The following is a 23,866-nucleotide window of genomic DNA, read 5'->3' as shown; positions in this document are numbered from 1 at the left end:
CCAGGGTCTCCTCTGCCAGTTTCTGGCAATTCTGCACTCCGCAGTAGCGCAGAATTCCCCCAGGACTATTACCATGGATCGCAGCTATTACAGAGAGGTCATCTCTAAACACACGTACACAGCACTGCTGGCCCAATAAAAACAGCTTCTTTTTTTTTTTTTTTTTTACCTGCTCTATCTTTCTAAAGCTACAATGTTTGACCCAGTATGGCATGTTTTTATGTTCTTATGATGGACCCTTGGTCTGACCCAGTATGGCATGTTCTTATGTTCTTACTAGTAGTGGGATACTGGCTGCTTGAGCTGTTCAGCAACAAGAACAATGACTACAACAGGCAAGGGAAGTACCCAAACACCTCCTAGGAAAGTACCCAAATCCGAGCCAGAGCTGCAAGACCCACTGTTGGAGGGCTTGCCATGCAGGAGGTCATGCAGGCAGCACAGGGAGCGCATCTTTCATCCACGAACCATATTGCTGGGGGTGCCAGAGGAACATGTGATTATGAGATATTGCCTCAGCTATCAGGCTATCATGGAATTATATCAAGCACTTAGAGGGGATTGGGATCCCGTTATAGAAAGGTCCCGCGCTATACCAAGTATACCCAAGTAGGTAAGAGCACTACAGATTTTCAACTTATTAACATTAAGTGGCTGTTCAAATCCTCCTTCTTGGAGCTGTTGAAATGTCATTTAACAACCAAAACCTTTGTGTGTCCACAGTGCAGGGACTCTCAGGTCAGGTGTGCCCAGTTAGTGCTCTGTCAGGCAGAATGTCAGCCACAATTTGTCTTGACAATTACAGGGGTACATGGGTTCAACTGAAACTTAGGGCTGTACTTTTTTTTTTTATTGAAGTTTATAATAATTCAAAATAAACTTGACAAAAATTCTCAGCTTAACATAGTTTTAACAAAACTACTATAAAGAAAGTAGTCTACAAGAAAAAGGAAAACCAACTACAAAGCCCAATTATTGAAAGCAAAGGGGAGCAAGATGCAAAAGAGTTAATCAAAAGAAAATGAAAAAAAAAAAAAAAAGAAAATACAGAAAGCATCAGATACTACATATTACTACCCCTTAATCGAGATTAGGCATCACAGCCTTTCCAGAGTCTAGAAAAAAATCTCAGTTGGGATGGCTCAAAATAAACATATCTAGCATCATTCAGCTTCAAAATACAGGGATAGTGAACTATGATTTGTGCACCCAAAGGCAAAACCTCTTGGCGCATAGCCACAAATTTATGTAAATGATCTTGGGTCGTTCTTGCAACATCTGGATAAATCAAAACTTTCTGGTCTTTAAACAATAAAAGTCTGTTTTGAAAAAACAGTCTCATGACTATATCCTGAGGAAAAATAAAGGTGACCAAAAGAGTGCCTCTACTAACCTCTTCCAAAGACGCTGAACTTTCCAAGAAATTTGTCGGATTAGGGCCAATTTCAAATGACACAAGGATTCACAAGGGCCCCATCATTAGTGACTCATTCTTTTCCCACAGGCAAAAAGTATAATTTGGCAATAGGTAGAATTGCTTCAGATGGAATCTTTAAAATTTCCGACATGTATTTTTTAAACTGCACCATTGGGGAAATATACTCCAAACACTAAGATTTAGATATCTGGTAGAGTTCTCAAGATTTTCAAATTTCTTTGCATGAATCAAATTCCCTTGCACCCTCCAAATGAACCCTCCAAATTTCTATAACCTGTTTCTCCAAGTCTTGAGCTTCCTCTTTTGGGAGGAAAACCAAAGTCTCTGCAGCCTGGATCCATCGATATATGTCAATGGTCAAAACTGTTAAAGAAGAAATAGCTCTCAAGTGTGGCTAGAGTTCCCCAAATAGAGCCTAAAGTAATAATTGTCTGGCTTCTGACCACCCAAAATCAAACCGGCCACCACTAACTTCTTCCAGCAACATTCTCGGTTTGGAGTCATCCCCACCGGGGTGAGGGGTAGAAGACAAGAAGTGAGGACCACAACCTTCCTCACTTACCAATGCAGGGCACTGCACGCCATATAATAGAAACTCCACTGCACTTCCTGCCTTGAACCCCCCAACTTCGAAGAGAAACGACACCCCAGCTATAGCCACCTCATTCTCGAGGCAAAACTTGGGCCCCAGTTGGGATTACCTCTCATATGAAGATTTACATTTTGAATTGAAAATTTGGTTGCCTTTTGAAGAACAGTTCATGAACAAGAGAAAGTTTGCTGTTTGTTAGTGCTATTGTAAAGCTGCACTCATTCAGATTTTATTTCTGTTTTTAAAATTACTGTGTGTATGAGTGTTTTGGTATGTATGTTATATGAAAATATTATTTATTTGTATGATTTTTTTAATTTTGCTGAATAAATATTTGATATACAAATAAGTTGATTTGTATTGTAACTGTTGCTACAAATTTAATTGTTGGTACAAATTGGTATACAAGTTGTTTAAATAAATAAAATATTTTAATATATGTTTTAAGTTTATTTAAAACTGATTATATACTTACCCTTATTGTTTAATGAGGAATTGAAATATCCCATTAGTATGTTACCAAATTTATCTGCCTTTCTAATTTCATCTAGCATTTCACAGTCTGGTTCATCCTCTTGGCCAGGTGAGCATATGGGATATATGGGAATCAGTTTCCTGTTTTCTAGAAAGCTAGTGCTAATGTAGAAAGTACTCTTGTTTCGGATTAGTACAAGTTCTAAATCTGTATCCACACAACCAAAGGAGGAAGCAGGGGAGTGTGGTTGATCATAGCTTGCCCTCTTCAGCATTTTTATAGATGCTGCTGTATTAGATATGCGATTATACAGATTATTGATTTTGGTTGTTTTTGTCATCAACTACTACTAAAATTAAGGTTTAACAAAAACTAAAGCTATAGTAAGAAGATAACAAGGAAACAAAAAACCTGATGCAAAACCAGACAGTCAAGAAAAGGGTTCTTACAGTGGTGAAAAAGAAACTGAAGTTAGTTTCCAAATACATGCAGAGCCTCCTAGTGACTCAAAGATAACCGAAAACAGAGCAGTTCAGCCCGCCATAACAGGAATGGTAGGACTGCTTTATGCATCAAGGAATACATTGGGATAACCACACAAAGTGGCCGTTACAACCCTAATTAGCATGGAAAAGACACTTTGTTCTTCATTGCCATCATTTACAATATTACTACATAAGATCATCAAGAAAGTTAAAGTGCTTGGGTAGCACACAACAGGTCATGTAATCCATTATTGTGACTATTCAGAATGCTTAATTTTTGAAGAAAATATAAGATTACCTCACTATGTACCAACAATACAGGAAAAAAGATTTCATAAATCAAGTACAAATTAGGAGTATATAGATTAAAATAGCTTCACTTAGGAAAATAGAACTTAAATGTGCTTAGACATTTTGGAAACTTATCCTACAAGCTTCTGAGAAAACTACAGTTTCACCAAATTCAATAAAAGGGCTCTTACTGTCATCTCCAACAGGACCTGCAGAACACTGTGCTGGAGGATCACGTGCCAGGTCATTCAACTCCTAAAAAATACAAAAAGATTTCTGTAGCACTGACAGTAAATGTTGCACTGCATAATCACCATCAGACCCAAACAGGCATCTAGATGCAATGTTCATTTCCCTTTACCTCTCCACCAGTGTGCATGCTGTTGTGAAAACATTCAAAACAGCAGAAAAGGCAGTATTTAAATGGGCCCCAAAATTTCATATGGGAAAACTGCAAGAGTGGGAGACCACACAAGTTAATGTTACAGTTCCTTTTCAGCACAAGCCCAAGTGCTCAGGAAGCTTCTAGTTCTGGCAACTTGTGCAATTATGAACATAAGAAAAGTCATGCTGGGTCCATGAAGTCCAGCATTCTATTTCACAGTAGCCCTTTGGCAAGGAAGAATCAAAGATCAATTATTAATCCTCTGTAACAATGGAATCTCTGTGATGGTGGTGACAGAGCAGAAGGCAAATTTTTCATGTACTTAAAAATTCTAGCCACAATTTTTGCATAAAAATGACTGGCTTTCCAACATAGGTAGGAACATTATTAAGAATGTATTTTGATACTTTGGCACTAAAGATTTCTGTACAGATAGAGTCAAGAATTTTCGCACCAAAGTAGATGTCTCTGTGTCAAGGAAACTGAAGTCAACAGCATAGAAACTTCATTTTTGTTTTCAGTACTAGGATTTTCTGCACTGAACCTTTATCTGCACAGTGGCTAGATTTTGCACCCAAAGGGAACTTTTCTTACCCCTGCTTCAATGAGGACAGAAAGGAGTAACAACTCCAACATGTTTGATAATCTGACCTCTTTTTCTTATGAGATAATGGTCTACCTGAGGATTTGGCCCTGTTTTTCTCCACAGCGGAGTCTTCATATTTTAGCTTTAATTCTCTAAACATAAGAGCCCAAGGAGAAATTCTGCCACATGCTGTGCCATTACTCACATCATGTGCAGAACCTAGGCAGGTGACATTTACGTCAATGCTTGCCAACTTGCGGCTGCATTTAGCAGAGTCTTCCCAACATGACAAAGAGGTGAAGAGGAAATTATATTTAGAAAGCGAGCAAAACAACATCTTTTTGTTTTGGTCAAAGAAAAACAATTAAGGAGACTCGCAGGGAATGGTTGCATGCTCAGAAAGACTAGAAATGCTCTGAAAGAGAATGTTCTGCATCAGCACCGCCCAATGACATTACCCACTTCTATAACTGAATTTGTTCCTGCTTGCCCACAGAGATAAATTTATTTACACTAAACGTGGTGGAAGAATTGATCATTGCACCAGCAGTTTGGAACTCACCGCCTTATCAGCTCAGACTTCCAGGCTGTACTAAGACATTTAAGAGCCTATTAAAGACATATCGTTTCTGGCAAGCTTTTACAAATTGTATTACATGAAACTGCAGTTTTAAATTCTGGCTTTTTTTGTCTTCTTTGAAGTTACATGTTTGATTTGAATTATGGGATAAAACTAGTGCATATTTTGCTGTAAACCACCAAGGGCCTTCGATATTGGCGGTATAGAAAAGCGTAGTTGCTCACCTGTAACAGGTGTTCTCCTAGGACAGATGTTAGTCCTCACAGATGGGTGACATCAGATGGAGGCCGGCACGGAAAACTTTTGTCAAAGTTTCAAGAAACTCTGACTGGCACACTGGCATGCCACTATCCGCGCGTCCACGTGAAGTCCCCCTCCAGTCTCGTAACAGAAAATACAAGCAAAAAATAACAAAATGGAAGGAGAACCCAACTCTGCAGGGTGGCAAGCGGGATTGCCGAGGACTAACATCCTGCTGTCTTAGGAGAACAGCAGTTACAGGTAAGCAACTGTGCTTTCTCCTAGGACAAGCAGATAGTAATCCTCACAGATGGGTGAATACCAAGCTCCACTTGTCCCTGTCCACTTGTCCCTGTCAACAAGTGAGATCAGTTACCGAACAAAGTGCCAACAGGCACAACAACTGCAGTGCTGTTGGTCAGCAGGGGAAGGCCTGGTTCCAACCAGGGGCTCCAGGCAGGAAGAGTTGGGTTTAAGTCTGGAAGAGACTGCGCAGGACGGACTGGCCGAAAGCAGTATCCTGTCAACCATCTTTGTCCAAGCAGTAGTGAGCCGCAAACATGCAAAGGAAACTCCATGTTGCTGCTCGGCAAATTTCGGCGATGGTAGTCCTCACAGATGGGTGACATCATGCTTGTCCTAGCATGCCTCCCTGTGGAGGAGGCAAAGACAACATCAGAATTCAAGAAATAATGGGACTAGCACAGAGGATCTCAGAGAGTAAAGGATTGTAAAGATGAACAAATGATGTGGATAACAACATAGTAAATGACAGCAGATAAAGACCCAATGATCCATCCTGCCTGCCCAGCAAGCTTTTAGCTGGTAACTGCCCTCCATGGGCAGAAAGGGAAAGGAAAGGCTAAGCCATATAGACATTCAATTTGTTGCTCAAAACCTGATGAAAAGCAGGTCTGAGACATGTTGCGTACTAGGGCAGTTTATGGAATAAGTAAAAGGCTATACATTAAAAATGGCCTGTATCTATCCATGAAAGGAAAAAGATCCTGAGAGAGATCATGTGTGATAGAAGGATGTTAATGAGTGTGGAAATAAAGAAAATTAATCAGCTCAATAGCTCACTCTTAAGCAAAACAGCATAAAAGGAGACCAGAAAGAAAAAAAGCCAAAGGAGAAAAGCTAGAAAGTTGTGAGAACAAATACTCGTAGTCTAAGCAATAAAGTTCCAGATCATTGTTGCTATTACTAAGAAATGGCTCAGTGAGTCTCATGAATGGGTTATGGCCATATTAAGCTGTAACTGTTTAGTGATGACAAAGGGGGGAGATGCTCTTTATATCAAAAACAATTGAAATGCAGGGTGCATAGGGAAAGCAGGAAGTGCATAAAAAAAAATCCCACAATGGTTCTTCCATTTACACTGATATGATCTATAAGCTTTCAACAAAGGAACTGGACAGAGATCTGGCCTAAGACATCCAAAGGAGGGAAGAAAGGAAGAAGTATTGCTCTTTGGACATTTCAATCTGCCAGATGTGGATTGGAGAATCCCTTCTGCAGACTCCATAAGAAGTAGAGATTGTAGATGCCCTTCAAGAGGCTCTGCTCAATGTCAGTGGAACCCATGATGAAAAGCAATACTGGACCTGGTACTTATAAATGGAGACAGTACCTCTAATGTCTGGGTAGGTGTCCAACTGTTCATATTGTATGGTATGATATAATAACCATGATGATTAAAGTTCTAGAATTCAAAAATATCTATTTTGGTAAAATGGGGATATACCTTGAGGAGGGTCTAGAAGGCTGGAAGAAGATGGGTGAAGTGGAACAGTGGGCCAAACTAAAAGCAGCTATTAAAAAGGCAAAAAATCTGAGTAAGAAAATAAACCGGTATGGTCCCCCAAAGAAGTGGCCAGAAAAATAAAAGCAAAAAGAGCAGCATTCAAGAAGTACAAAGGAACTAAAAGAAGAACACAGGGAAGAAAAGCAAGTTTGCTTACCGTAAACAGTGTTTCCATAGATAACAGGATGAATTAGTCATGCTGTCTGGGAGCGTGCACGCGACCGGAGCAGGAGAGTTTTTCTTAGTTAGTGACAGAGTTTTAACTCTGTGCAGCTGTGCGGTCGTCTTCCCGCACGATTCTGTCGTTTTCTCCTCATTCTTTTTTTCCGTGAGCCGTTGGTACGCGGGTTTTTTTTTCCTCTCCTCCTCATCTCAACTTTTCAAAAAACACTTTTTTGGCACCACGAAGGCTCCTAAGCCACCAGGTTTCAAGTAATGCCAACGTGGTAAGGTTATGTCCATCACAGATGGACATAACTATTGCTACATTTGCCTGGGGCCGGACCACGACCAAGCCTCATGCCGAGACTGTGGTCATATGTCCCCCCAGGCCCAAAGGCAACGTGCGGAGAAAATGGTGCGTTTGAGGGCACCTTCAACTCTGTCTTCGCCGGGACCGGCGAAGAAACCTAAGACGATGCCAAAGAGAGCCTCTTCTTTGGAGCCGGGGTTCATCTTAGTGCCGACCCGGGCGCCACAGCCAGGTTTGACATGCTGTCAGGGCCGGGGAAAAAAGTTGAGGCCTCGACTCCTCTTCCTCCAAGACCCCCTCAGGAGCCGGTCGGGACACAGGGACCTGTTCCCATTCAACCGTGCTCCTCGGTGCTGAAGTCATCGGAGCATGCAAAATCGAAGTGTCCAAAACTACTGACACACGACTCATCCAGAGCGCCGGAAGATTATGGTGCATTCGAAGCACGGCACATCTTCGATGCATAGAAAGCATACGAAGCACTCTACGCCTGCAAAGGACACGGTTCTTTTACAGTCTAGCAAGTGTAGAAGTTTGTCTCCCTCATTATGATGAGGCTTAGGTTTGAAGACTGGTAGTGATGGTTTGATTAATATGAAAAGCAGAGACCAGCTTGGAAAGGAAGGCAGGATGAGGTCGAAGAGTAACCTCGTTGTGTTAAAATTCCAACTAAGGGGAATAGTGAACTAAGGCTTGCAGTTCATTTACTCTCCTTGCCGATGAGACGGCCACCAGGAATATCGTTTTCCAAGTTAGATATTTTATGTGGCATGAATCTAAATGTTTGAAGGGAGACACCATTAGCTGTTCTAGGATGTCGTTTAGATCCCATGATACAGGTGGTTTTATCACTGGTGGTCAATGTAGCATGCCCCGCATGAATCTGGAAACCAAGGGATGGTTAGAAATGGGAAGGCCATTATGAGTGATAAAAAGCTGCAATAGCACCGATATGTACTCGAAATGACGTGGCCGCTAGACCAGCTTGTTGGGTGTATGGAGATATTCCAGTAGTTGTGTGAATGTAGATGAGAAAGGATCTGGTTTCCGTGGTTTGCACCATTCTGTGTAACGATGCCATTTCCCTGCATAGTTACGTCTGGTTGAAGGCTCTCTCAATGCAATTAGTATATCTTCCAGTTGCGAAGGAAGGCCCAGGTGGTTCAATATTTGCCTTTCAACCTCCATGCCATCAGATGGAGGAAGTGATGCATTGGATGGAGGAGGGAGCTTCTGTCTTGCTTTAGCAACGTTTGGTGGTTTTTCCAGTGGAATTGGTGGGCGTATGGAAAGTCAAATGAGATACGCATACCATGGTTGTCTCAGCCATGCCGCAGCTAAGAGAATCATGTCTGCTATGTCTTGAATACATTTCTGAATTGTCCTTGATATTAGTGGTATGGGAGGGTAGGTGTACAGCAAGTCCTCCATCCATGGAATGAGGAAGGCATCTGGAACATAACTAAGTTTGCTGGGGTAAATGGAACAAAAGGTTTGTGTCTGTCAATTGCTTTCCAGGAAAAGAGATTGATTGTTGGGAAACCCCAGCGTCGAAATATGTTTAGAGCTACTTCCCGATTTAAAGTCCATTCATGTGGGTGAAAAGTCCTGCTCAGGCGATCCGCCATGACATTGTCCAAGCCTGGCAGGTAAGTGGCTTGAAGCGACACTCTTTGCATTTGCCTAAAGTAGTATCCAAAGAGCCTCTCGAAAAAGTGTCCATGAACCAGACCCTCCTTCTTTGTTTATGTAGAACATGGCAACCTGGTTGTCTGTGTACACCATGAGGCGCTTCCCTTGAACTTGAGAAGAGAATGTTTGTAGTGCTCTCCAGATTGCACGAGTTCCAGGAGGTTGATCACGTGCGCGGACTCCTGGGAAGACCATAGACCTTGAGTTTTTAGATCAGCAAGATGGGCTCCCCAACCTTTCCTGGAGGCATCTGTTGTGAGCGTCAGCTGATACGAAGGCACCCGAAAAAGAGCCCCAGAGGACAGGTTGGTGGGAGAATGCCACCATTGAATGTCTGTGCATATTGGTGTGGTAAATCTTATCCTGGAGGAGAGGGGTTGCAGGAACTGTGACCATTGAGTTTTGAGGCCCCATTGTAAACGGCGCATGTGTAGTTTCGTGTGGGAAACTACATGGATAGCCGGCACCATATGACCCAGCAGTTGGAGGACTTGATGTGCCAATGCATGAGATTGGTTGCATAGTCTTTGTGCTAGGTAGGAGAGAGTTTGAATCCTGTCGTGTGGAAGGTAGGCTCTCTCCTCCACTGTACTGATGAGAGCTCCTATGAACTGCAATATTTGGGTTGGTTGTAGATTTGATTTTTCGTAATTTATTAGGAATCCCAGTGTCTGAAGATAGTTGATTGTGCGCACCATGTGTGCTCGCAGAGTGGTCTGATCTGAGGCCACTAATAGCCAGTCATCCAGATAGGGAAAAATCTGGATCGATAGTTGTCTGAGGTGAGCCACCACCACCGCTAAACATTTCGTGAATACTCTCAGGGCTGAAGTCAGGCCAAACGGTAGAACCTTGTAGTGATAGTGCCTGTTCTGAGCTCGAAAACAAAGGTAGCGCCACGACGAAGGGTGAATGGGTATATGGGACTATGCATCCTTCAGGTCTATATAAAACATAGACCGTCGTTGGATTGTAGAAGGGGTAGGATGCTCTTGAGAGAGGTCATCTTGAACTTTTCCCTTTGGATGTGCTTGTTGAGGTTCTGTAAATCTAAGATAGGAAGAAGGCCCCCGGATTTTTTTGGAATGAGAAAATAATGGGAATAGAATCCCTGATTTTGTTGTGGAAGTGGGGTTCTTTGAATGGATCTTTTAACTTGTAGATTCCTTATTTCTTCCTGGAGATATGGTAAGTGGGTCGATGTACTTCGGAGAGGCGTTACATGAGGAAGGGATGGAGGATTCATAAAGTTCAAGCGATATCCTTCCCTGATGATGTTGAGCACCCAATTGGTGTAAAAATGTTGTAGGCAACCTCCTATGAATGGTGGTGGAGGTGGATCAATGTAGCTCAAAAAGCTGGTGTTTGCTTTTGTGGAGCTGTTAATCCTTGTTTTTGTGGTCGCTGTTGGTGAGGGCATCCACGCGATTGGTGAAGTTGAGATGAAAATCTTTGACTATAGTGCTGTGAGCAGTAGGAATTGTAAGGTTTGAAAGATGCTCTTGGATAGTATTTTCTCCTATAAGAAGGGTTAAATCTTCAGGAGGCGGTATGAGGATCGGCAGATGTGAGGGACAATACTGCCATACTTTGCTCTTTTGAATGAGTTACAGTTTCTCCAAATTTATCCCCAAACAAGTTATTCCCCATGCAAGGGATATCTGCCAATTTGTCATGTACATCTTCTCGAATTGCGCTTGCTCTTAACCAAGCCATGCGTCAGGCTGCTATAGCTGTAGCAGAAGATCTTGCAAAAGACTCGAAGGACTCGTAAATCGACCTAAGCAAGTGACGAAGACCTTCTTCCATGTCCGTGAAAGCCTGCGGCAAGATGTTGTCAGCGGCTAGACAAACAGGGCACAATTTTTGAAGACATTCAAACAAGTATTTACCATGTAAAATTGGTGATGATGTATCTTGGTTGTCAACATGGAAGAATGGTATTTATTTAGTGATTTTTTTTTATATACCGCGGCTCGTTAAAAACATCACCTCGGTTTACAAAGAACAATAAATCAGCAACAAGCTTTACAAATAAATGAAATTAAGAGGAAACATTATAAATACCACATAAAACAAAACTATTAAACCAATGATAATCATATTCTACAGTTGAGGCATGCCTAATAAGGAAGGGAGATCAGAAACAGGTAAAATAAAACTTAGCAACGAGCAATTCATTAATATGGAGTGTGGATATGGATCCGAAAGACAGACTTTACAAAGGGTGGGTGTAGAGAGGACATTTAGATACAATAGATGAGCAGGAGTTATGGTAAGATTTCTATTTGAAGGCAGATAAAGTATTTTGAGTGGAACATGGATCAGCATTTCTGAAGAGGAGATGATTGAGTGTAAGCTTGTTTGAACAGCCAGGTTTTAAGGTTCTGTTTAAATTTCCTATGGCAGGGCTTTAGGCGCAGGTCTGTAGGCATTTTGTTCCAGATGTTGGTTCCGGCGATCGTGAATGAGCGGTCTCTCGTAGCAGCGTGTTTGATGTATTTAAGTGATGAAGAAACAAGTTTGGCTTGGTGCATTTTTCTTATTGGTCTCTTTGATGTGCGGAATGTAAACTGATCAGAGAACCATTGCATATCTTGGTTATAGATAGACTTATGAATGAGGGTGAGTACTTTGAATAATATCCTAGATGCTACAGGAAGCCAATGAAAGAATTGGAGAGCTGGTGTAATGTGTTCATGACGGTGAGTATTGGTAAGTGTGCAGCGGCATTTTGTAGCATCTGTAATGGTTGTAGTGAATTTTTAGGGAGACCTAGTAGGATGGAATTGCAGTAGTCCAGTTTTGACAATATTGTAGCTTGTAAGACTGTCCGGAAGTCATGTGGATGTAGGAGAGGTTTAATTCTTTTTAGAGTATGTAGCTTAAAGAATCCATTTTTTGATGGTGGAAGTGATAAACTTCTTTAAGGAGAAATGATTGTCAATGATAACGCCGAGGCTGCGGACTTGCTGTAAATTGAGAATGTCAGATGGTGAATGTAGGTTAGTGTTAAAAGGAATGTTGTAGACTTTACGGCCGAAGTCGTCCATAGACTTATGGTCTTTCCCTGGGGGTGAATTCGCATCATGTTTCGATCGCTTTGCCTTTGACAGTGCAAGCTCTACAACAATAGAGTTGAGAGGCAACTGGGCAGAATCATAGATTGTTGAATTTCGCGTTCTGTATTTAAGGTCTGATTTTCTAGATGCGGTTATAGTGGAAAAGGGTTTTTCCCACATTTTGTGAAGGACTCCATCCAAAACCGAATGAGGTGGTAAAGCTGTTGGTTCTGGTGGCATCTCGAAAATCTTTAGTATACCAAGAACCTCTGACCTGGGATCTGGAAATTTTCCTGCCTCTACGTTTAGCAGGTTTCCCACCTTTTCTATGAATTATGCGTAGGACAGATCTTCTGGTGGTGAATAAGGTTCTAGGAGAACTTCCGGTGGGTCAGAAGACATGCCAGTAGAACAACTTGGCGAAGATGATGTCCACTGAGAGTCCGGGCTATCTGGACAAGTTGCAATTGGAGATGGTACGTGCGGCTGAGTAGGTGGTGTAGGTCGAGATCATGCAGGTGGTGAGGGTTGAGGAGATGCCCTTGGAGGCTGGGGGTGCGTAGATGCAAGATCTTGAAAAAACGTATTCAGAGCTTGTTAAACATAGAAACATAGAAATGACGGCAGAAGAAGACCAAACGGCCCATCCAGTCTGCCCAGCAAGCTTCACACATTTTTTCTCATACTTATCTGTTTCTCTTAGCTCTTTGGTTCTATTTCCCTTCCACCCCCACCATTAATGTAGAGAGCAGTGATGGAGCTGCATCCAAGTGAAATATCAAGCTTGATTAGTTAGGGGTAGTAGGGGAAGTAACCGCCGCAATAAGCAAGCTACACCCATGCTTATTTGTTTTACCCAGACTATGTTATTCAGCCCTTATTGGTTGTTTTTCTTCTCCCCTGCCATTGAAGCAGGGAGCTATGCTGGATATGCGTGAAGTATCAGTTTTTCTTCTCCCCTGCCATTGAAGCAGGGAGCTATGCTGGATATGCGTGAAGTATCAGTTTTTCTTCTCCCCTGCCGTTAAAGCAGAGAGCTATGCTGGAAATGCATTGAAAGTGAAGTAACAGGCTTATTTGGTTTGGGGTAGTAACCGCCGTAACAAGCCAGCTACTCCCCGCTTTGTGAGTGCGAATCCTTTTTTCCACATTTCCTCTTGCCGTTGTAGCTTAGAGCGATGTTGGAGTCACAGTAACCATGTGTATGTTTATTGAATAAGGGTATTATCTCCAGGCAGTAGCCGTCATTCTGGCGAGCCACCCACTCCTTTGACGGCCTCTTGATTTTATGTTCATTGTAATTCCTCCTTTAATTGAGTTACTTGTAAACCGGCGTGATGTGCCATACGAACGTCGGTATATTAAAAACTGTTAATTAAATAAATAAATAAATAAATAAATGGATCCACAGTGTTTATCCCACGCCCCTTTGAAGTCCTTCACAGTTCTGGTCTTCACCACATCCTCCGGAAGGGCATTCCAGGCATCCACCACCCTCTCCGTGAAGAAATACTTCCTGACATTGGTGCTGAATCTTCCTCCCTGGAGCTTCAAATCGTGACCCCTGGTTCTGCTGATTTTTTTCCTACGGAAAAGGTTTGTCGTTGTCTTTGGATCATTAAAACCTTTCAAGTATCTGAAAGTCTGTATCATATCACCTCTGCTCCTCCTTTCCTCCAGGGTATACATATTTAGATTCTTCAATCTCTCCTCATAAGTCATTTGATGAAGACCTTCCACCTTTTTGGTCGCCCTTCTCTGGACCGCCTCCATCTTGTCTCTGTCTCTTCGGAGATATGGTCTCCAGAACTGAACACAATACTCCAGGTGAGGCCTCACCAAGGACCTGTACAAGGGGATAATCACGTCCCTTTTCTTACTCGATATTCCTCTCTCTATGCAGCCCAGTATTCTTCTGGCTTTAGCTATCGCCTTGTCACATTGTTTCGCCGACTTCAGATCATTAGACACCATCACCCCAAGGTCTCTCTCCTGCTCCGTGCACATCAGCCTTTCTCCCCCCATCGAATACAGTTCATTCGGATTTCCACTCCCTATATGCATGACTCTGCACTTCTTGGCATTGAATGTCAGCTGCCATATCTTCGACCACTCTTCCATCTTCCTTAAATCCCGTCTCATTCTCTCCACTCCTTCCGGCGTGTCCACTCTGTTGCAGATCTTATTGTCATCCGCAAAAAGACATACCTTACCTTCTATCCCTTCCGCAATGTCGCTCACAAAGATATTGAAAAGGACCGGTCCCAACACCGATCCCTGCGGTACACCGCTTAAAACCGCTCTCTCTTCAGAGAGAGTTCCATTTACCATCACACATTGTCTTCTGTCCGTCAACCAGTTTGCAATCCAGGCCACCACCTCGGCACTCACTCCTAAGCTTCTCATTTTATTCACCAGTCTCCTGTGCGGGACAGTGTCAAAAGCTTTGCTGAAGTCCAAGTAGATGACATTGAGTGCTCTTCCTTGATCCAATTCCTTGGTTACCCAGTCAAAAAAGTCAATCAGATTTGTCTGACAGGATCTTCCAATGGTGAATCCATGCTGCCTCTGGTCCAGCAATTCTCCCGACTGTAGATAGTTCACTATTCTCTCTTTCAACAGTGACTCCATTACTTTTCCCACCACCGAAGTGAGGCTAACCGGTCTGTAGTTACCAGCCTCTTCTCTGTTCCCACTCTTGTGAAGCGGGACCACCATCGCTCTCCTCCAATCATTCGGCACCACTCCCGTTTCTAGGGATCTATTGAACAGGTCACACAGCGGACCCGCCAGCACATCTCTGAGTTCCCTCAGTATTCTGGGATGAACTTCATCAGGCCCCATGGCTTTGTCCACTTTCAGTTTCACCAGCTCTTCCCATGCATTTTCTACTGTAAATGGAGTTACATCTACTCCATTCCCCTCCAATTTCTTGTTAACTAGTGACGGTCCTTCTCTAGGGTCCTCTTTAGTGAACACAGAACTGAAGTATTCATTTAATATTTCTGCCATTTCTTCGTCTCTCTCCACACATTGATCCTTTCCACCTATCAATTTCACTATACCACTTTTCTCTTTTCTTTTTTTTAATTTATTTATAATATTTTTCAAATAATTAACAATAATATGTCATTCATTTCAAATACAACATTTGAAATTCACAATTCAATTTCTTCACTTCAACAAAATAAAGTTATACCATTACCCAAATAAACATTACAAAAAATATCTATGTTGAAATAGAATCATTATTAGTAAATTTTTCATCAGGAGTATTTAATACTACATCTGAGAGTCAATATAAGGAAAATGAAAGGAGAATATAAACCAGGGATATATATTCAAAATAGGTACTTTCCACAGTTTATATTTATGTTACTTGACACCTAGGTTACCACTGGAGAAGAGGTGATTGGTTCTCTAGCGACAATGAATTGGGTCAGTTGTTCCACAAGATTAAAACAAAAAGATTCATTACCTCTTTTAATTAAACATCTACATGGATATTTCAAAAGAAATGAAAAACCCAGAGTTAAAACTCTGGGTTTTAATACTAGAAATTCTCTACGCTTACTACGCATGGCTGGTGCAAGGTCAGGAAAAATTTTTACATCCTGTCCCATATAAGAGACAGGAAACTTTTGGAAGTAGTGTCTCATTAACTTGGTGATATCTCCAGTAGTGACAAATGATACAATTAAAGTGTTCCTGTCTAGAACCTGTAAGGTTGAATCTTCCAAAAAACCCGTAAGGTTTTCTGGAATGGTTACTATTGGATCTGAGGATTTCTTTTTAACAAAGAAACATGTATTGATAGAAGGGATTTCATTTTCTGTAAATCCAAGTATCTCAGACAGGAATCTTTTTAAAGAAAGAAAAACAGTTTCACCTAAAACTTTAGGAAAATTAATAATCCTGACATTTAAGTGTCTGGCATTATTTTCCAAATATTCTAAACGTTTAGTACATATAAGATAGTCACTAATCAACTTGTTATTCACAGATTGTACCACTTCTATATTTTTCTCAATTACATCAACTCTAGTAGAAAGTCCAATAACTTGATTCTGCATAGTAGAAACTTGTTGTTGTAAATTAGAAGCTACGTTATCAAGTTTCCCTTCCAACCTATTCACTGTGGCGTTCAAACCGCTCACCAGGTCCCAGATGGCTCCCAATGTGACTGTCTCTGGCCTTGTTGTTAATGGCCGTTCTTCCACGGGGATATCGGGTGGAAGAGGTCGTTGTTGTGGACCGACTATGGACAATGAGGATTCCCCTATTTCAAGAGGGACCTCCTCAGTTCCTTTTACTCCCAATATCAAAGCAGAGGTTTCTCCCTCAGATGCCCTCTTTTGCTCCACATCTTCAGTGGGCAAAGATTCAGTTCCTCCACTTGTGCCACGTTGGAAGGGAGACGGACGGTAGACAGGACTAAGAGAGGCCTCTTCCTGGGAGGCTCCTTGTTCTCCTTCCAAGTTGCCTCCAAAGGAATCCTCGGCATTTTCTTTTTTGAACTGGGTCATAAAGCGATCTATCTCTAATTGCAATAGGGGAGGTAGAGGTTCTGAGGGAAACACCCTCACCTTCCCTTTTCTCTTAGCAGGCATTTTATTACAAGCAAAAATAAATGAGATAAGCGCTTTACTTAGTACCTGTTATCCATTGACCTCAGTATGGAGATTCAGACGTAAGGGTTCTTCCTCAATCCGTCTTAATCCGGACTAAGCCGGACAAAGCCGTGCGCACGGCTTTGGTGACGCGCCGGTGGCGTTAATGCGCCGCCGCCACGGCGTTTTTATGGCTCACGGCTCCCGGCTCCTCCCACTCGCAGCAGCAAGGGCGGGTTGTTGGTCCGGTCCCGGTAGAGGGACCTGGCAGTCTGGTCTCCGGCTCCTCCTAGACGCCGCCGCGGCATTTTTATGGCTCCCGGCTCCTCCCACTCGCAGCAGCAAGGGCGGGTTGTTGGTCCGGTCCCGGTAGAGGGACCTGGCAGTCTGGTCTCCGGCTCCTCCTAGACGCCGCCGCGGCATTTTTATGGCTCACGGCTCCCCCCACTCGCAGCAGCAAGGGCGGGTTGTTGGTCCGGTCCCGGTAGAGGGACCTGGCAGTCTGGTCTCCGGCTCCTCCTAGACGCCGCCGCGGCGTTTTTATGGCTCACGGCTCCCGGCTCCTCCCACTCGCAGCAGCAAGGGCGGGTTGTTGGTCCGGTCCCGGTAGAGGGACCTGGCAGTCTGGTCTCCGGAACTTTTCTCTTTTCACTGATGTATCTGAAAAATGTTTTGTTACCACTCTTTACCTCTTTGGCAATCCTCTCTTCCGTTTGACTTTTTGCCATCTTGATTAATTTCTTCGTCTCCCTCAGTTCTACCAGATATTCTTCTTTGTGCTCCTCCTTTTGGGATCTTTTCTTGAACGCTGTTCTTTTAGCCTTTATTTTGTCAGCCACCTCCTTTGAGAACCAGATAGGTTTCATTTTTCTTTTGCTTTTCTTTACTTTTCTAACATATAGATTAGTTGCCTTGGTAATTGCTCCTTTTAGATTGGTCCACTGTTGATCCACATCTCTCTCATTTTCCCAGCCTTTTAGTTCTTCCTCCAGGTACTTCCCCATTTCATCAAAGTCTGTGTTTTTGAACATCAAAACTTGGGTTTTTGTGCTTCTTTTCCGTGTCCTTTATGTGATATTAAACCATACCCTTTGATGATCACTGGTGCTGAGCTGGGCACCCACCTGGACGTCTGAGACATTATCTCCATTAGTGAGCACTAAGTCGAGTATAGCTCCTTCTCTCGTGGGTTCCATTACCATTTGTTTGAACAAAGCTACTTGCAGGGCATCTACTATTTCTCTACTATTATTAGATTCTGCAGATGGGATTCTCCAGTCTACATCTAGCATATTAAAGTCTCCAACGATCACCACTTCTCCTTTCTTTGCTATCTTGTGGATGTCTTCAACCAGATCTCTGTCCAGCTCTTCCTTTTGGTTTGGAGGCCTGTAAACCACTCCAATAAAAATGGATGCCCCATCTTTTTTTAAGTCGGCCCATAGTGCTGCTTCTTTGCCCCATCTTCCTTGCAGCTCAGATGCTTGGATATTGTTTCTGACATAAAGAGCCACTCCTCCCCCTTTCCTATCCTCTCTGTCCTTCCTTAACAAGTTATTGCCGTATCCCAGTCATGAGATTCCGTAAACCACGTTTCCGTGACAGCAACAACGTCCAAGTCCGCCTCCACCATTAGGGTTTGCAGCTCTGGGATTTTATTACCCAAACTACGAGCATTTGTTCTCATAGCTTTCCAGCTTTCTTTGTTCAGGTTACTGCTGTTCCTGGACTCCTTTTGTGACCTATTTAGTTGAGTTTTGTTATCCACTTTTCTCTTTGCATTTGTGCAAGGGAAGAGATTAATGCCTCTGATGACAGAGTCATCCATCACTGTGAGCTTTTTCCTTTGGTTTCTGATCTGGAATTTCTGTATGCATTGGGGTTTTTTCTCTCTTTTCTGATAACATTTCAATCTTTTTCTCAAGGACTTCTTCAGAATTCAATACGGCATTTTGTACTTGTTGCACTTGATACAGTGTGTGTCTACGGAACACAGCTCTTATTCTACCAGAGCCCACTGTAATACTTTTTAAGTTCCTTAATGGCCTGTATGAGTGGGGGGAGAGAGTTGTGGGCTGCACAGCTTTCAATAATGGGTGTCTGTGGGTTACAGGTCTTATCCTACCTGAGCCCACAGTAAATCTCTTTTTTCTTGAGTTTCGGTTATTCAGTGGTAAGTGGAAATTATTTCCTGAATAATGTACCGTGGCTGAGATTCTCTTTATTGAAGCTAATTCAGCTTTAAAGTCATCCAGCAACTTTTCCAAGGTAGAGAGTTTTGAACAAAAGGGGCAAGCCTTAAGTTTCCATATGATTACCCTCAATATAAAGGCTCCACAGCAGTTGCATTGAATAGCACTCATTTAGGTAAGTTATTTGATTGGTACACCTAAGGAATAATCAATTTACTAATTTATCTGGTTGCCTATCATGAAGTTAGGATGACTACATTAGAAATACAAACCTAGGGGTGGCCTAGGTTTGTATTTCTAATGTAGCATGGCCTTGGATACTAGATGTTCCGGTTGTGGCTGTGATGGACCCAGTAATGGAATTGGTCTGGAAGGTAGTGCTGCCAAAAGAAGGTCTTGAGGCGTCAGCGATGGTTTGTGCTGTTTATGAAGAGGCGCCTGCAGTTGAGGGGAATGTCGTTTACTTCGGGATGCTGATGACCATCCCGAAATAGAACCTCCATCTAAGAGAAGCTTCTCTAGATGACCCAGAATCCTGATCGGAGAGGAGCTCTACTTCCACTTCTGAGTTTGTACTTTGTCGTTTTGATGTGATAGAATAACCAGAGACCTCTGAGTGTGTAGAAGGAGCTTTATGTATGTGTTTCATCAGTAAGTTTTTACTTGGGACATTGTCTTTTTTTTAAAGTATTGGGGCAAAGTTAACTATTTGGGAATATTATTTAGTGTGTTTGTACGTTTGTGCCTTTAATAGTCAGAAAGGCTGTGAATAAACAAGTTATACTATTTGTATTTTTAGTCAGTCAATAAGGTAGCAGTAGGTAGTGTGTTTATTTTTAAAAGTCTGCAGAACTGAGTGTTCTCCAGACTTTTAAAGAACTGAGTTTTTGTATTTAATACTGAGTGCTTGTATTGGAAAAAAAAAACCCACAAAAAAAAAACCCCCCAAAAAAAGTAGCCAGAAGCTAGAAATAAGCTAGGAGCAGTGTATACCTAAGTAAAAAAGTTTAATAGTTCAGCTCAGTTATTCACCTTGGAAAGGTGTTGAGGTAGTGTGATTGGGTTTGAATAGGGACCAACATTTGTTAATCAAGGGAGCAGTGAGTCACTCAGGCTGACTAACTGAAGTTAGACTGTTTGTATTTCCCAACCCACCCACCCCTAGCTCATCCCTTAATTTATAGGCAGGTGCCACTTTCACAAAAAAAAAAACAAAAAACCATCAACAAAAACTTTATTGAGCATTCGACCAGACCCCGGTAGGCCACTACCAGACACATAGTGAATTCACTAATACATTTAAAGGACGTTAGACACATTCCTACTCCCATAGCAACCTAAAACTTAACTAGGAACTGATCAAAATTGAGATGAAGGCAGCAGTCCAGCAGCAAGAGGGGGGCTTCCCAGTCTTTTGCATCGAGTGTCACATTGTTGAGATTACTTACCTGATAATCTCCTTTTCCTTAGTGTAGACAGATGGACTCAGAACAAGTGGGTACAGTGTGCTCGTGCTAGCAGTTGGAGACGGATCTGACGTCAGCACGGGTACATATACCCCCACAGGAAGTGAAGCAACTCCGTAATCTTCCTTGCAAAAGCTGTCATGGATATATGTGTACTGACGATTAATGAAATAGGGAAACAGGAGTCCCCTGACCGATGGATAGTAGCTGGAGACCGCCAGCGCTTCCAACCGGAAGGCGTCGACACCTGGTAGAGTGGACGCTCTTAGGTAAGAAAATGACATGGCTTACCATGAATCAGTGAAACCCATGTATACCGGCAGCCGGGCGGGATGCTGAGTCCATCTGTCTACAGTAAGGAAAAGGAGATTATCAGGTAAGTAATCTCAACATTTCCTGGCGTGTAGCCAGATGGACTCAGAACAAGTGGGATATACAAAAGCTTTACTCCCAGACTGGGCGGGAGGCTGCCTGAGGACCGCGTAGGACCGCCCTCGCAAATGCTGTGTCCTCCCTGGCCTGGACATCCAGATGGTAAAATCTGGAAAAGGTATGGAGGGAGGACCATGTCGCCGCCTTACATATTTCTGCAGGCGACAGCATCCTCGATTCTGCCCAAGATGCTGCTTGCGCTCTGGTAGAATGAGCCTTGACCTGTAAAGGTGGTGACTTTCCGGCCTCAACGTTGGCCGATCTGATAACTTCTTTGATCCAACGGGCTATGGTAGGCCGAGAGGCCGCTTCCCCTTGCTTCTTCCCGCTGTGAAGGACGAAAAGATGGTCCATCTTTCGTACTCCTTCTGTCATTTCCAGGTATCTGGGCAGCAACCTGCCGATGTCGAGATGGCGTAACAAACGCCCTTCTTCAGATTTCTTCAAACCCGCCGTGGTTGGCAAAGATATGGTTTGGTTGAGGTGAAATTGTGAGACCACTTTAGGTAAAAAGGAGGGAACCGTGTGAAGACGGATAGCCTCAGGAGTGATTCGCAGAAAGGGTTCACGGCAGGGCAGTGCTTGTAGCTCTGAGATGCGGCGTGCGGAACATACTGCCAGCAAGAACACCATCTTCAAAGTTAGGGAACGGAGAGACAGGCCCCGAAGGGGTCTGAAGGTGGATCCCGCGAGGAAATCCAAAACTATGTTGAGGTTCCACAGGGGCACTGGCCACTTCAGTGGCGGACGAATGTGCTCGACTCCTTTCAGGAAGCGGGAAACATCTGGGTGTGTGGCAATGGTCTTGCCATCCCTCCTGGGACCGTAGCAAGACAGCGCAGCCACCTGGACCTTGATGGAGCTTGGGGAGAGACCCTTCTGAAGCCCATCCTGCAGGAAATCCAAAACAATAGGGATTGTGGTCACATGTGGATTGGTGCCATGAGTGTCGCACCAGGCTTCAAATCCTCTCCAGATCCTTATGTAAGTAAGGGATGTGGAAAACTTGCGGGCTCGGAGGAGCGTATGTATCACCGGCTCAGAGTAACCTCTTTTCTTCAGTCTAGCCCCCTCAATGGCCAGACCGTAAGAGAGAATTGAGCCGGATTCTCGTGGAGGATGGGACCTTGACGAAGCAGGTCCCTGAGAGGAGGCAGGGGAAGGGGCTCCCCTGCCAGTAGTCTTCTCATGTCCGCGTACCAAGGTCTTCTAGGCCAGTCTGGTGCCACTAGAAGAACTAGGCCTCTGTGTCTCTGAATCTTGTGAAGCAGGGCGCCCAGCCGGGGCCACGGAGGAAAGGCATATAGCAGAGTCCCTGGAGGCCATGGCTGAACCAGGGCGTCAATCCCGTGAGAGAACGTATCTCGCTTGCGGCTGAAGTATCTGGGTACTTGAGCATTGGACCTGTCCGCTAATAGGTCCATGTCCGGAATCCCCCAATGATCCATGATCATCTGGAAGGCTGTGGGGGACTGCTGCCATTCTCCCGGATTTAGGCATTCCCTGCTGAGGAAGTCTGCCGTGGTGTTGTCCCTTCACTGCCACGCTTGAGGAAATGCACCCGCTGCCTCTAAGCCGCCGAACTCGTCTCGCTCGAGGCTAAGTCCACGCCGGGACCGAGGCGCCTCTCAGCCCGGCCCGAGCCCTTCTCGCTCGGGGGCTAGGTCCCTGCCGCGATTCGGCCACTGGACCGAGGCGTAGACCTCCGAGGGATCGCGGAAATCAACCCGGGAAACTCAACTGGGGGGAGGGACCCGAGGGTATCACCGCAGGAGTGCGGGGCTCGTCTTCTGAGAAATTTGGAAAGTAGAAAGTAGAAAACAGAAAGTAGATTTGGAAAACACGCTCAGCGAGCGTACAGGCACTCCAAACTGCTTTGGAGACGGAAATTACTGAGTTGCTTCACTTCCTGTGGGGGTATATGTACCCGTGCTGACGTCAGATCCGTCTCCAACTGCTAGCACGAGCACACTATACCCACTTGTTCTGAGTCCATCTGGCTACACGCCAGGAAAGTATGATTTTTTACCCACCGGTGAGAAGTTGTACATGTGCATGCGATGCAAAGAGCTCCTGGCTCTCAGAGAACGAGTCCGATCTCTGGAGGCAAGAGTGGCAGACCTGGAGGAGCTGAGGCAGACAGAGAGGTATATAGATAAGGCCTTCAGGGACATAGTAGTCAAGTCCCAACTTCAGACTGGCAGCCCTGGTGCTGCCTTGGAGGAAGAAGGTCTCATGATGGGAGAGCACCAACCAGGTGCAGCAGGAAAGGATCCTGTAGCAAGGACCTGCTCTCCAGGTGATGCATTGTCCTTTCGCACTGAGGATATCTCCCCAAGGCCTAATGCCCAGGAGGGAAGGGTTAGGTCGGCCGTCCTAGTTGGTGATTCGATTATTAGGAATGTAGATAGCTGGGTGGCTGGTGGGTGTGAGGATCGCCTGGTAACATGCCTACCTGGTGCGAAGATGGCGGAACTCACGCGTCACCTAGATAGAATTTTAGACAGTGCTGGGGAGGAGCCGGCTGTCGTGGTACATGTGGGCACCAACGACATAGGAAAATGTGGGAGGGAGGTTCTGGAAGCCAAATTTAGGCTCTTAGGTAGAAAGCTTAAATCCAGAAACTCCAGGGTAGCATTCTCTGAAATGCTCCCTGTTCCACGCGCAGGTCACCAGAGGCAGGCAGAACTCCGGAGTCTCAATGCGTGGATGAGACGATGGTGCAAGGAAGAGGGATTCAGTTTTGTTAGGAACTGGGGAACCTTTTGGGGAAGGGGGAGTCTCTTCCGAAGGGATGGGCTCCACCTTAACCAGGGTGGAACCAGACTGCTGACGCTAACCTTTAAAAAGGAGATAGAGCAGCTTTTAAACTAGAACAAAGGGGAAAGCCGACAGTCGCTCAGCAGCACATGGTTCAGAGAGAGGTATCTTTAAAGGATACTAATGATGCATTAGAATTAGGGCATCCCGACAGTGAGGTTCCAATAATTAGAAAAGCAGTCCAAGTGCCTGTAACTAAAAACTCACCTGAGCTAAAAAATTCTAACTTATCCCTATCAAT

The 23,866-nt window shown here is 43.9% G+C and overlaps 1 protein-coding gene across 6 annotated transcripts in view; it reads right to left on the bottom strand.

Annotated features, from left to right (window-relative positions):
- UBE2D2 (ubiquitin conjugating enzyme E2 D2) overlaps positions 1 to 23,866 on the bottom strand; it is a 590,974-nt gene that overhangs the window by 436,354 nt on the left and 130,754 nt on the right. For all 6 annotated transcript variants that reach the window (XM_029583546.1, XM_029583547.1, XM_029583544.1 and 3 more), the window contains one exon: positions 3,473 to 3,536. In XM_029583546.1, coding sequence (XP_029439406.1) covers positions 3,473 to 3,536 — 64 coding nt within the window. The remainder of the gene's footprint in view (positions 1 to 3,472; positions 3,537 to 23,866) is intronic.

The sequence above is a fragment of the Rhinatrema bivittatum genome, chromosome 18 (assembly GCF_901001135.1).
Source record: "Rhinatrema bivittatum chromosome 18, aRhiBiv1.1, whole genome shotgun sequence".
In the NCBI taxonomy this organism is placed as follows: domain Eukaryota; kingdom Metazoa; phylum Chordata; class Amphibia; order Gymnophiona; family Rhinatrematidae; genus Rhinatrema; species Rhinatrema bivittatum.
The sequence above is the reverse complement of the archived record's forward strand: the minus strand, read 5'-3'. Positions and strand labels throughout refer to the sequence as shown.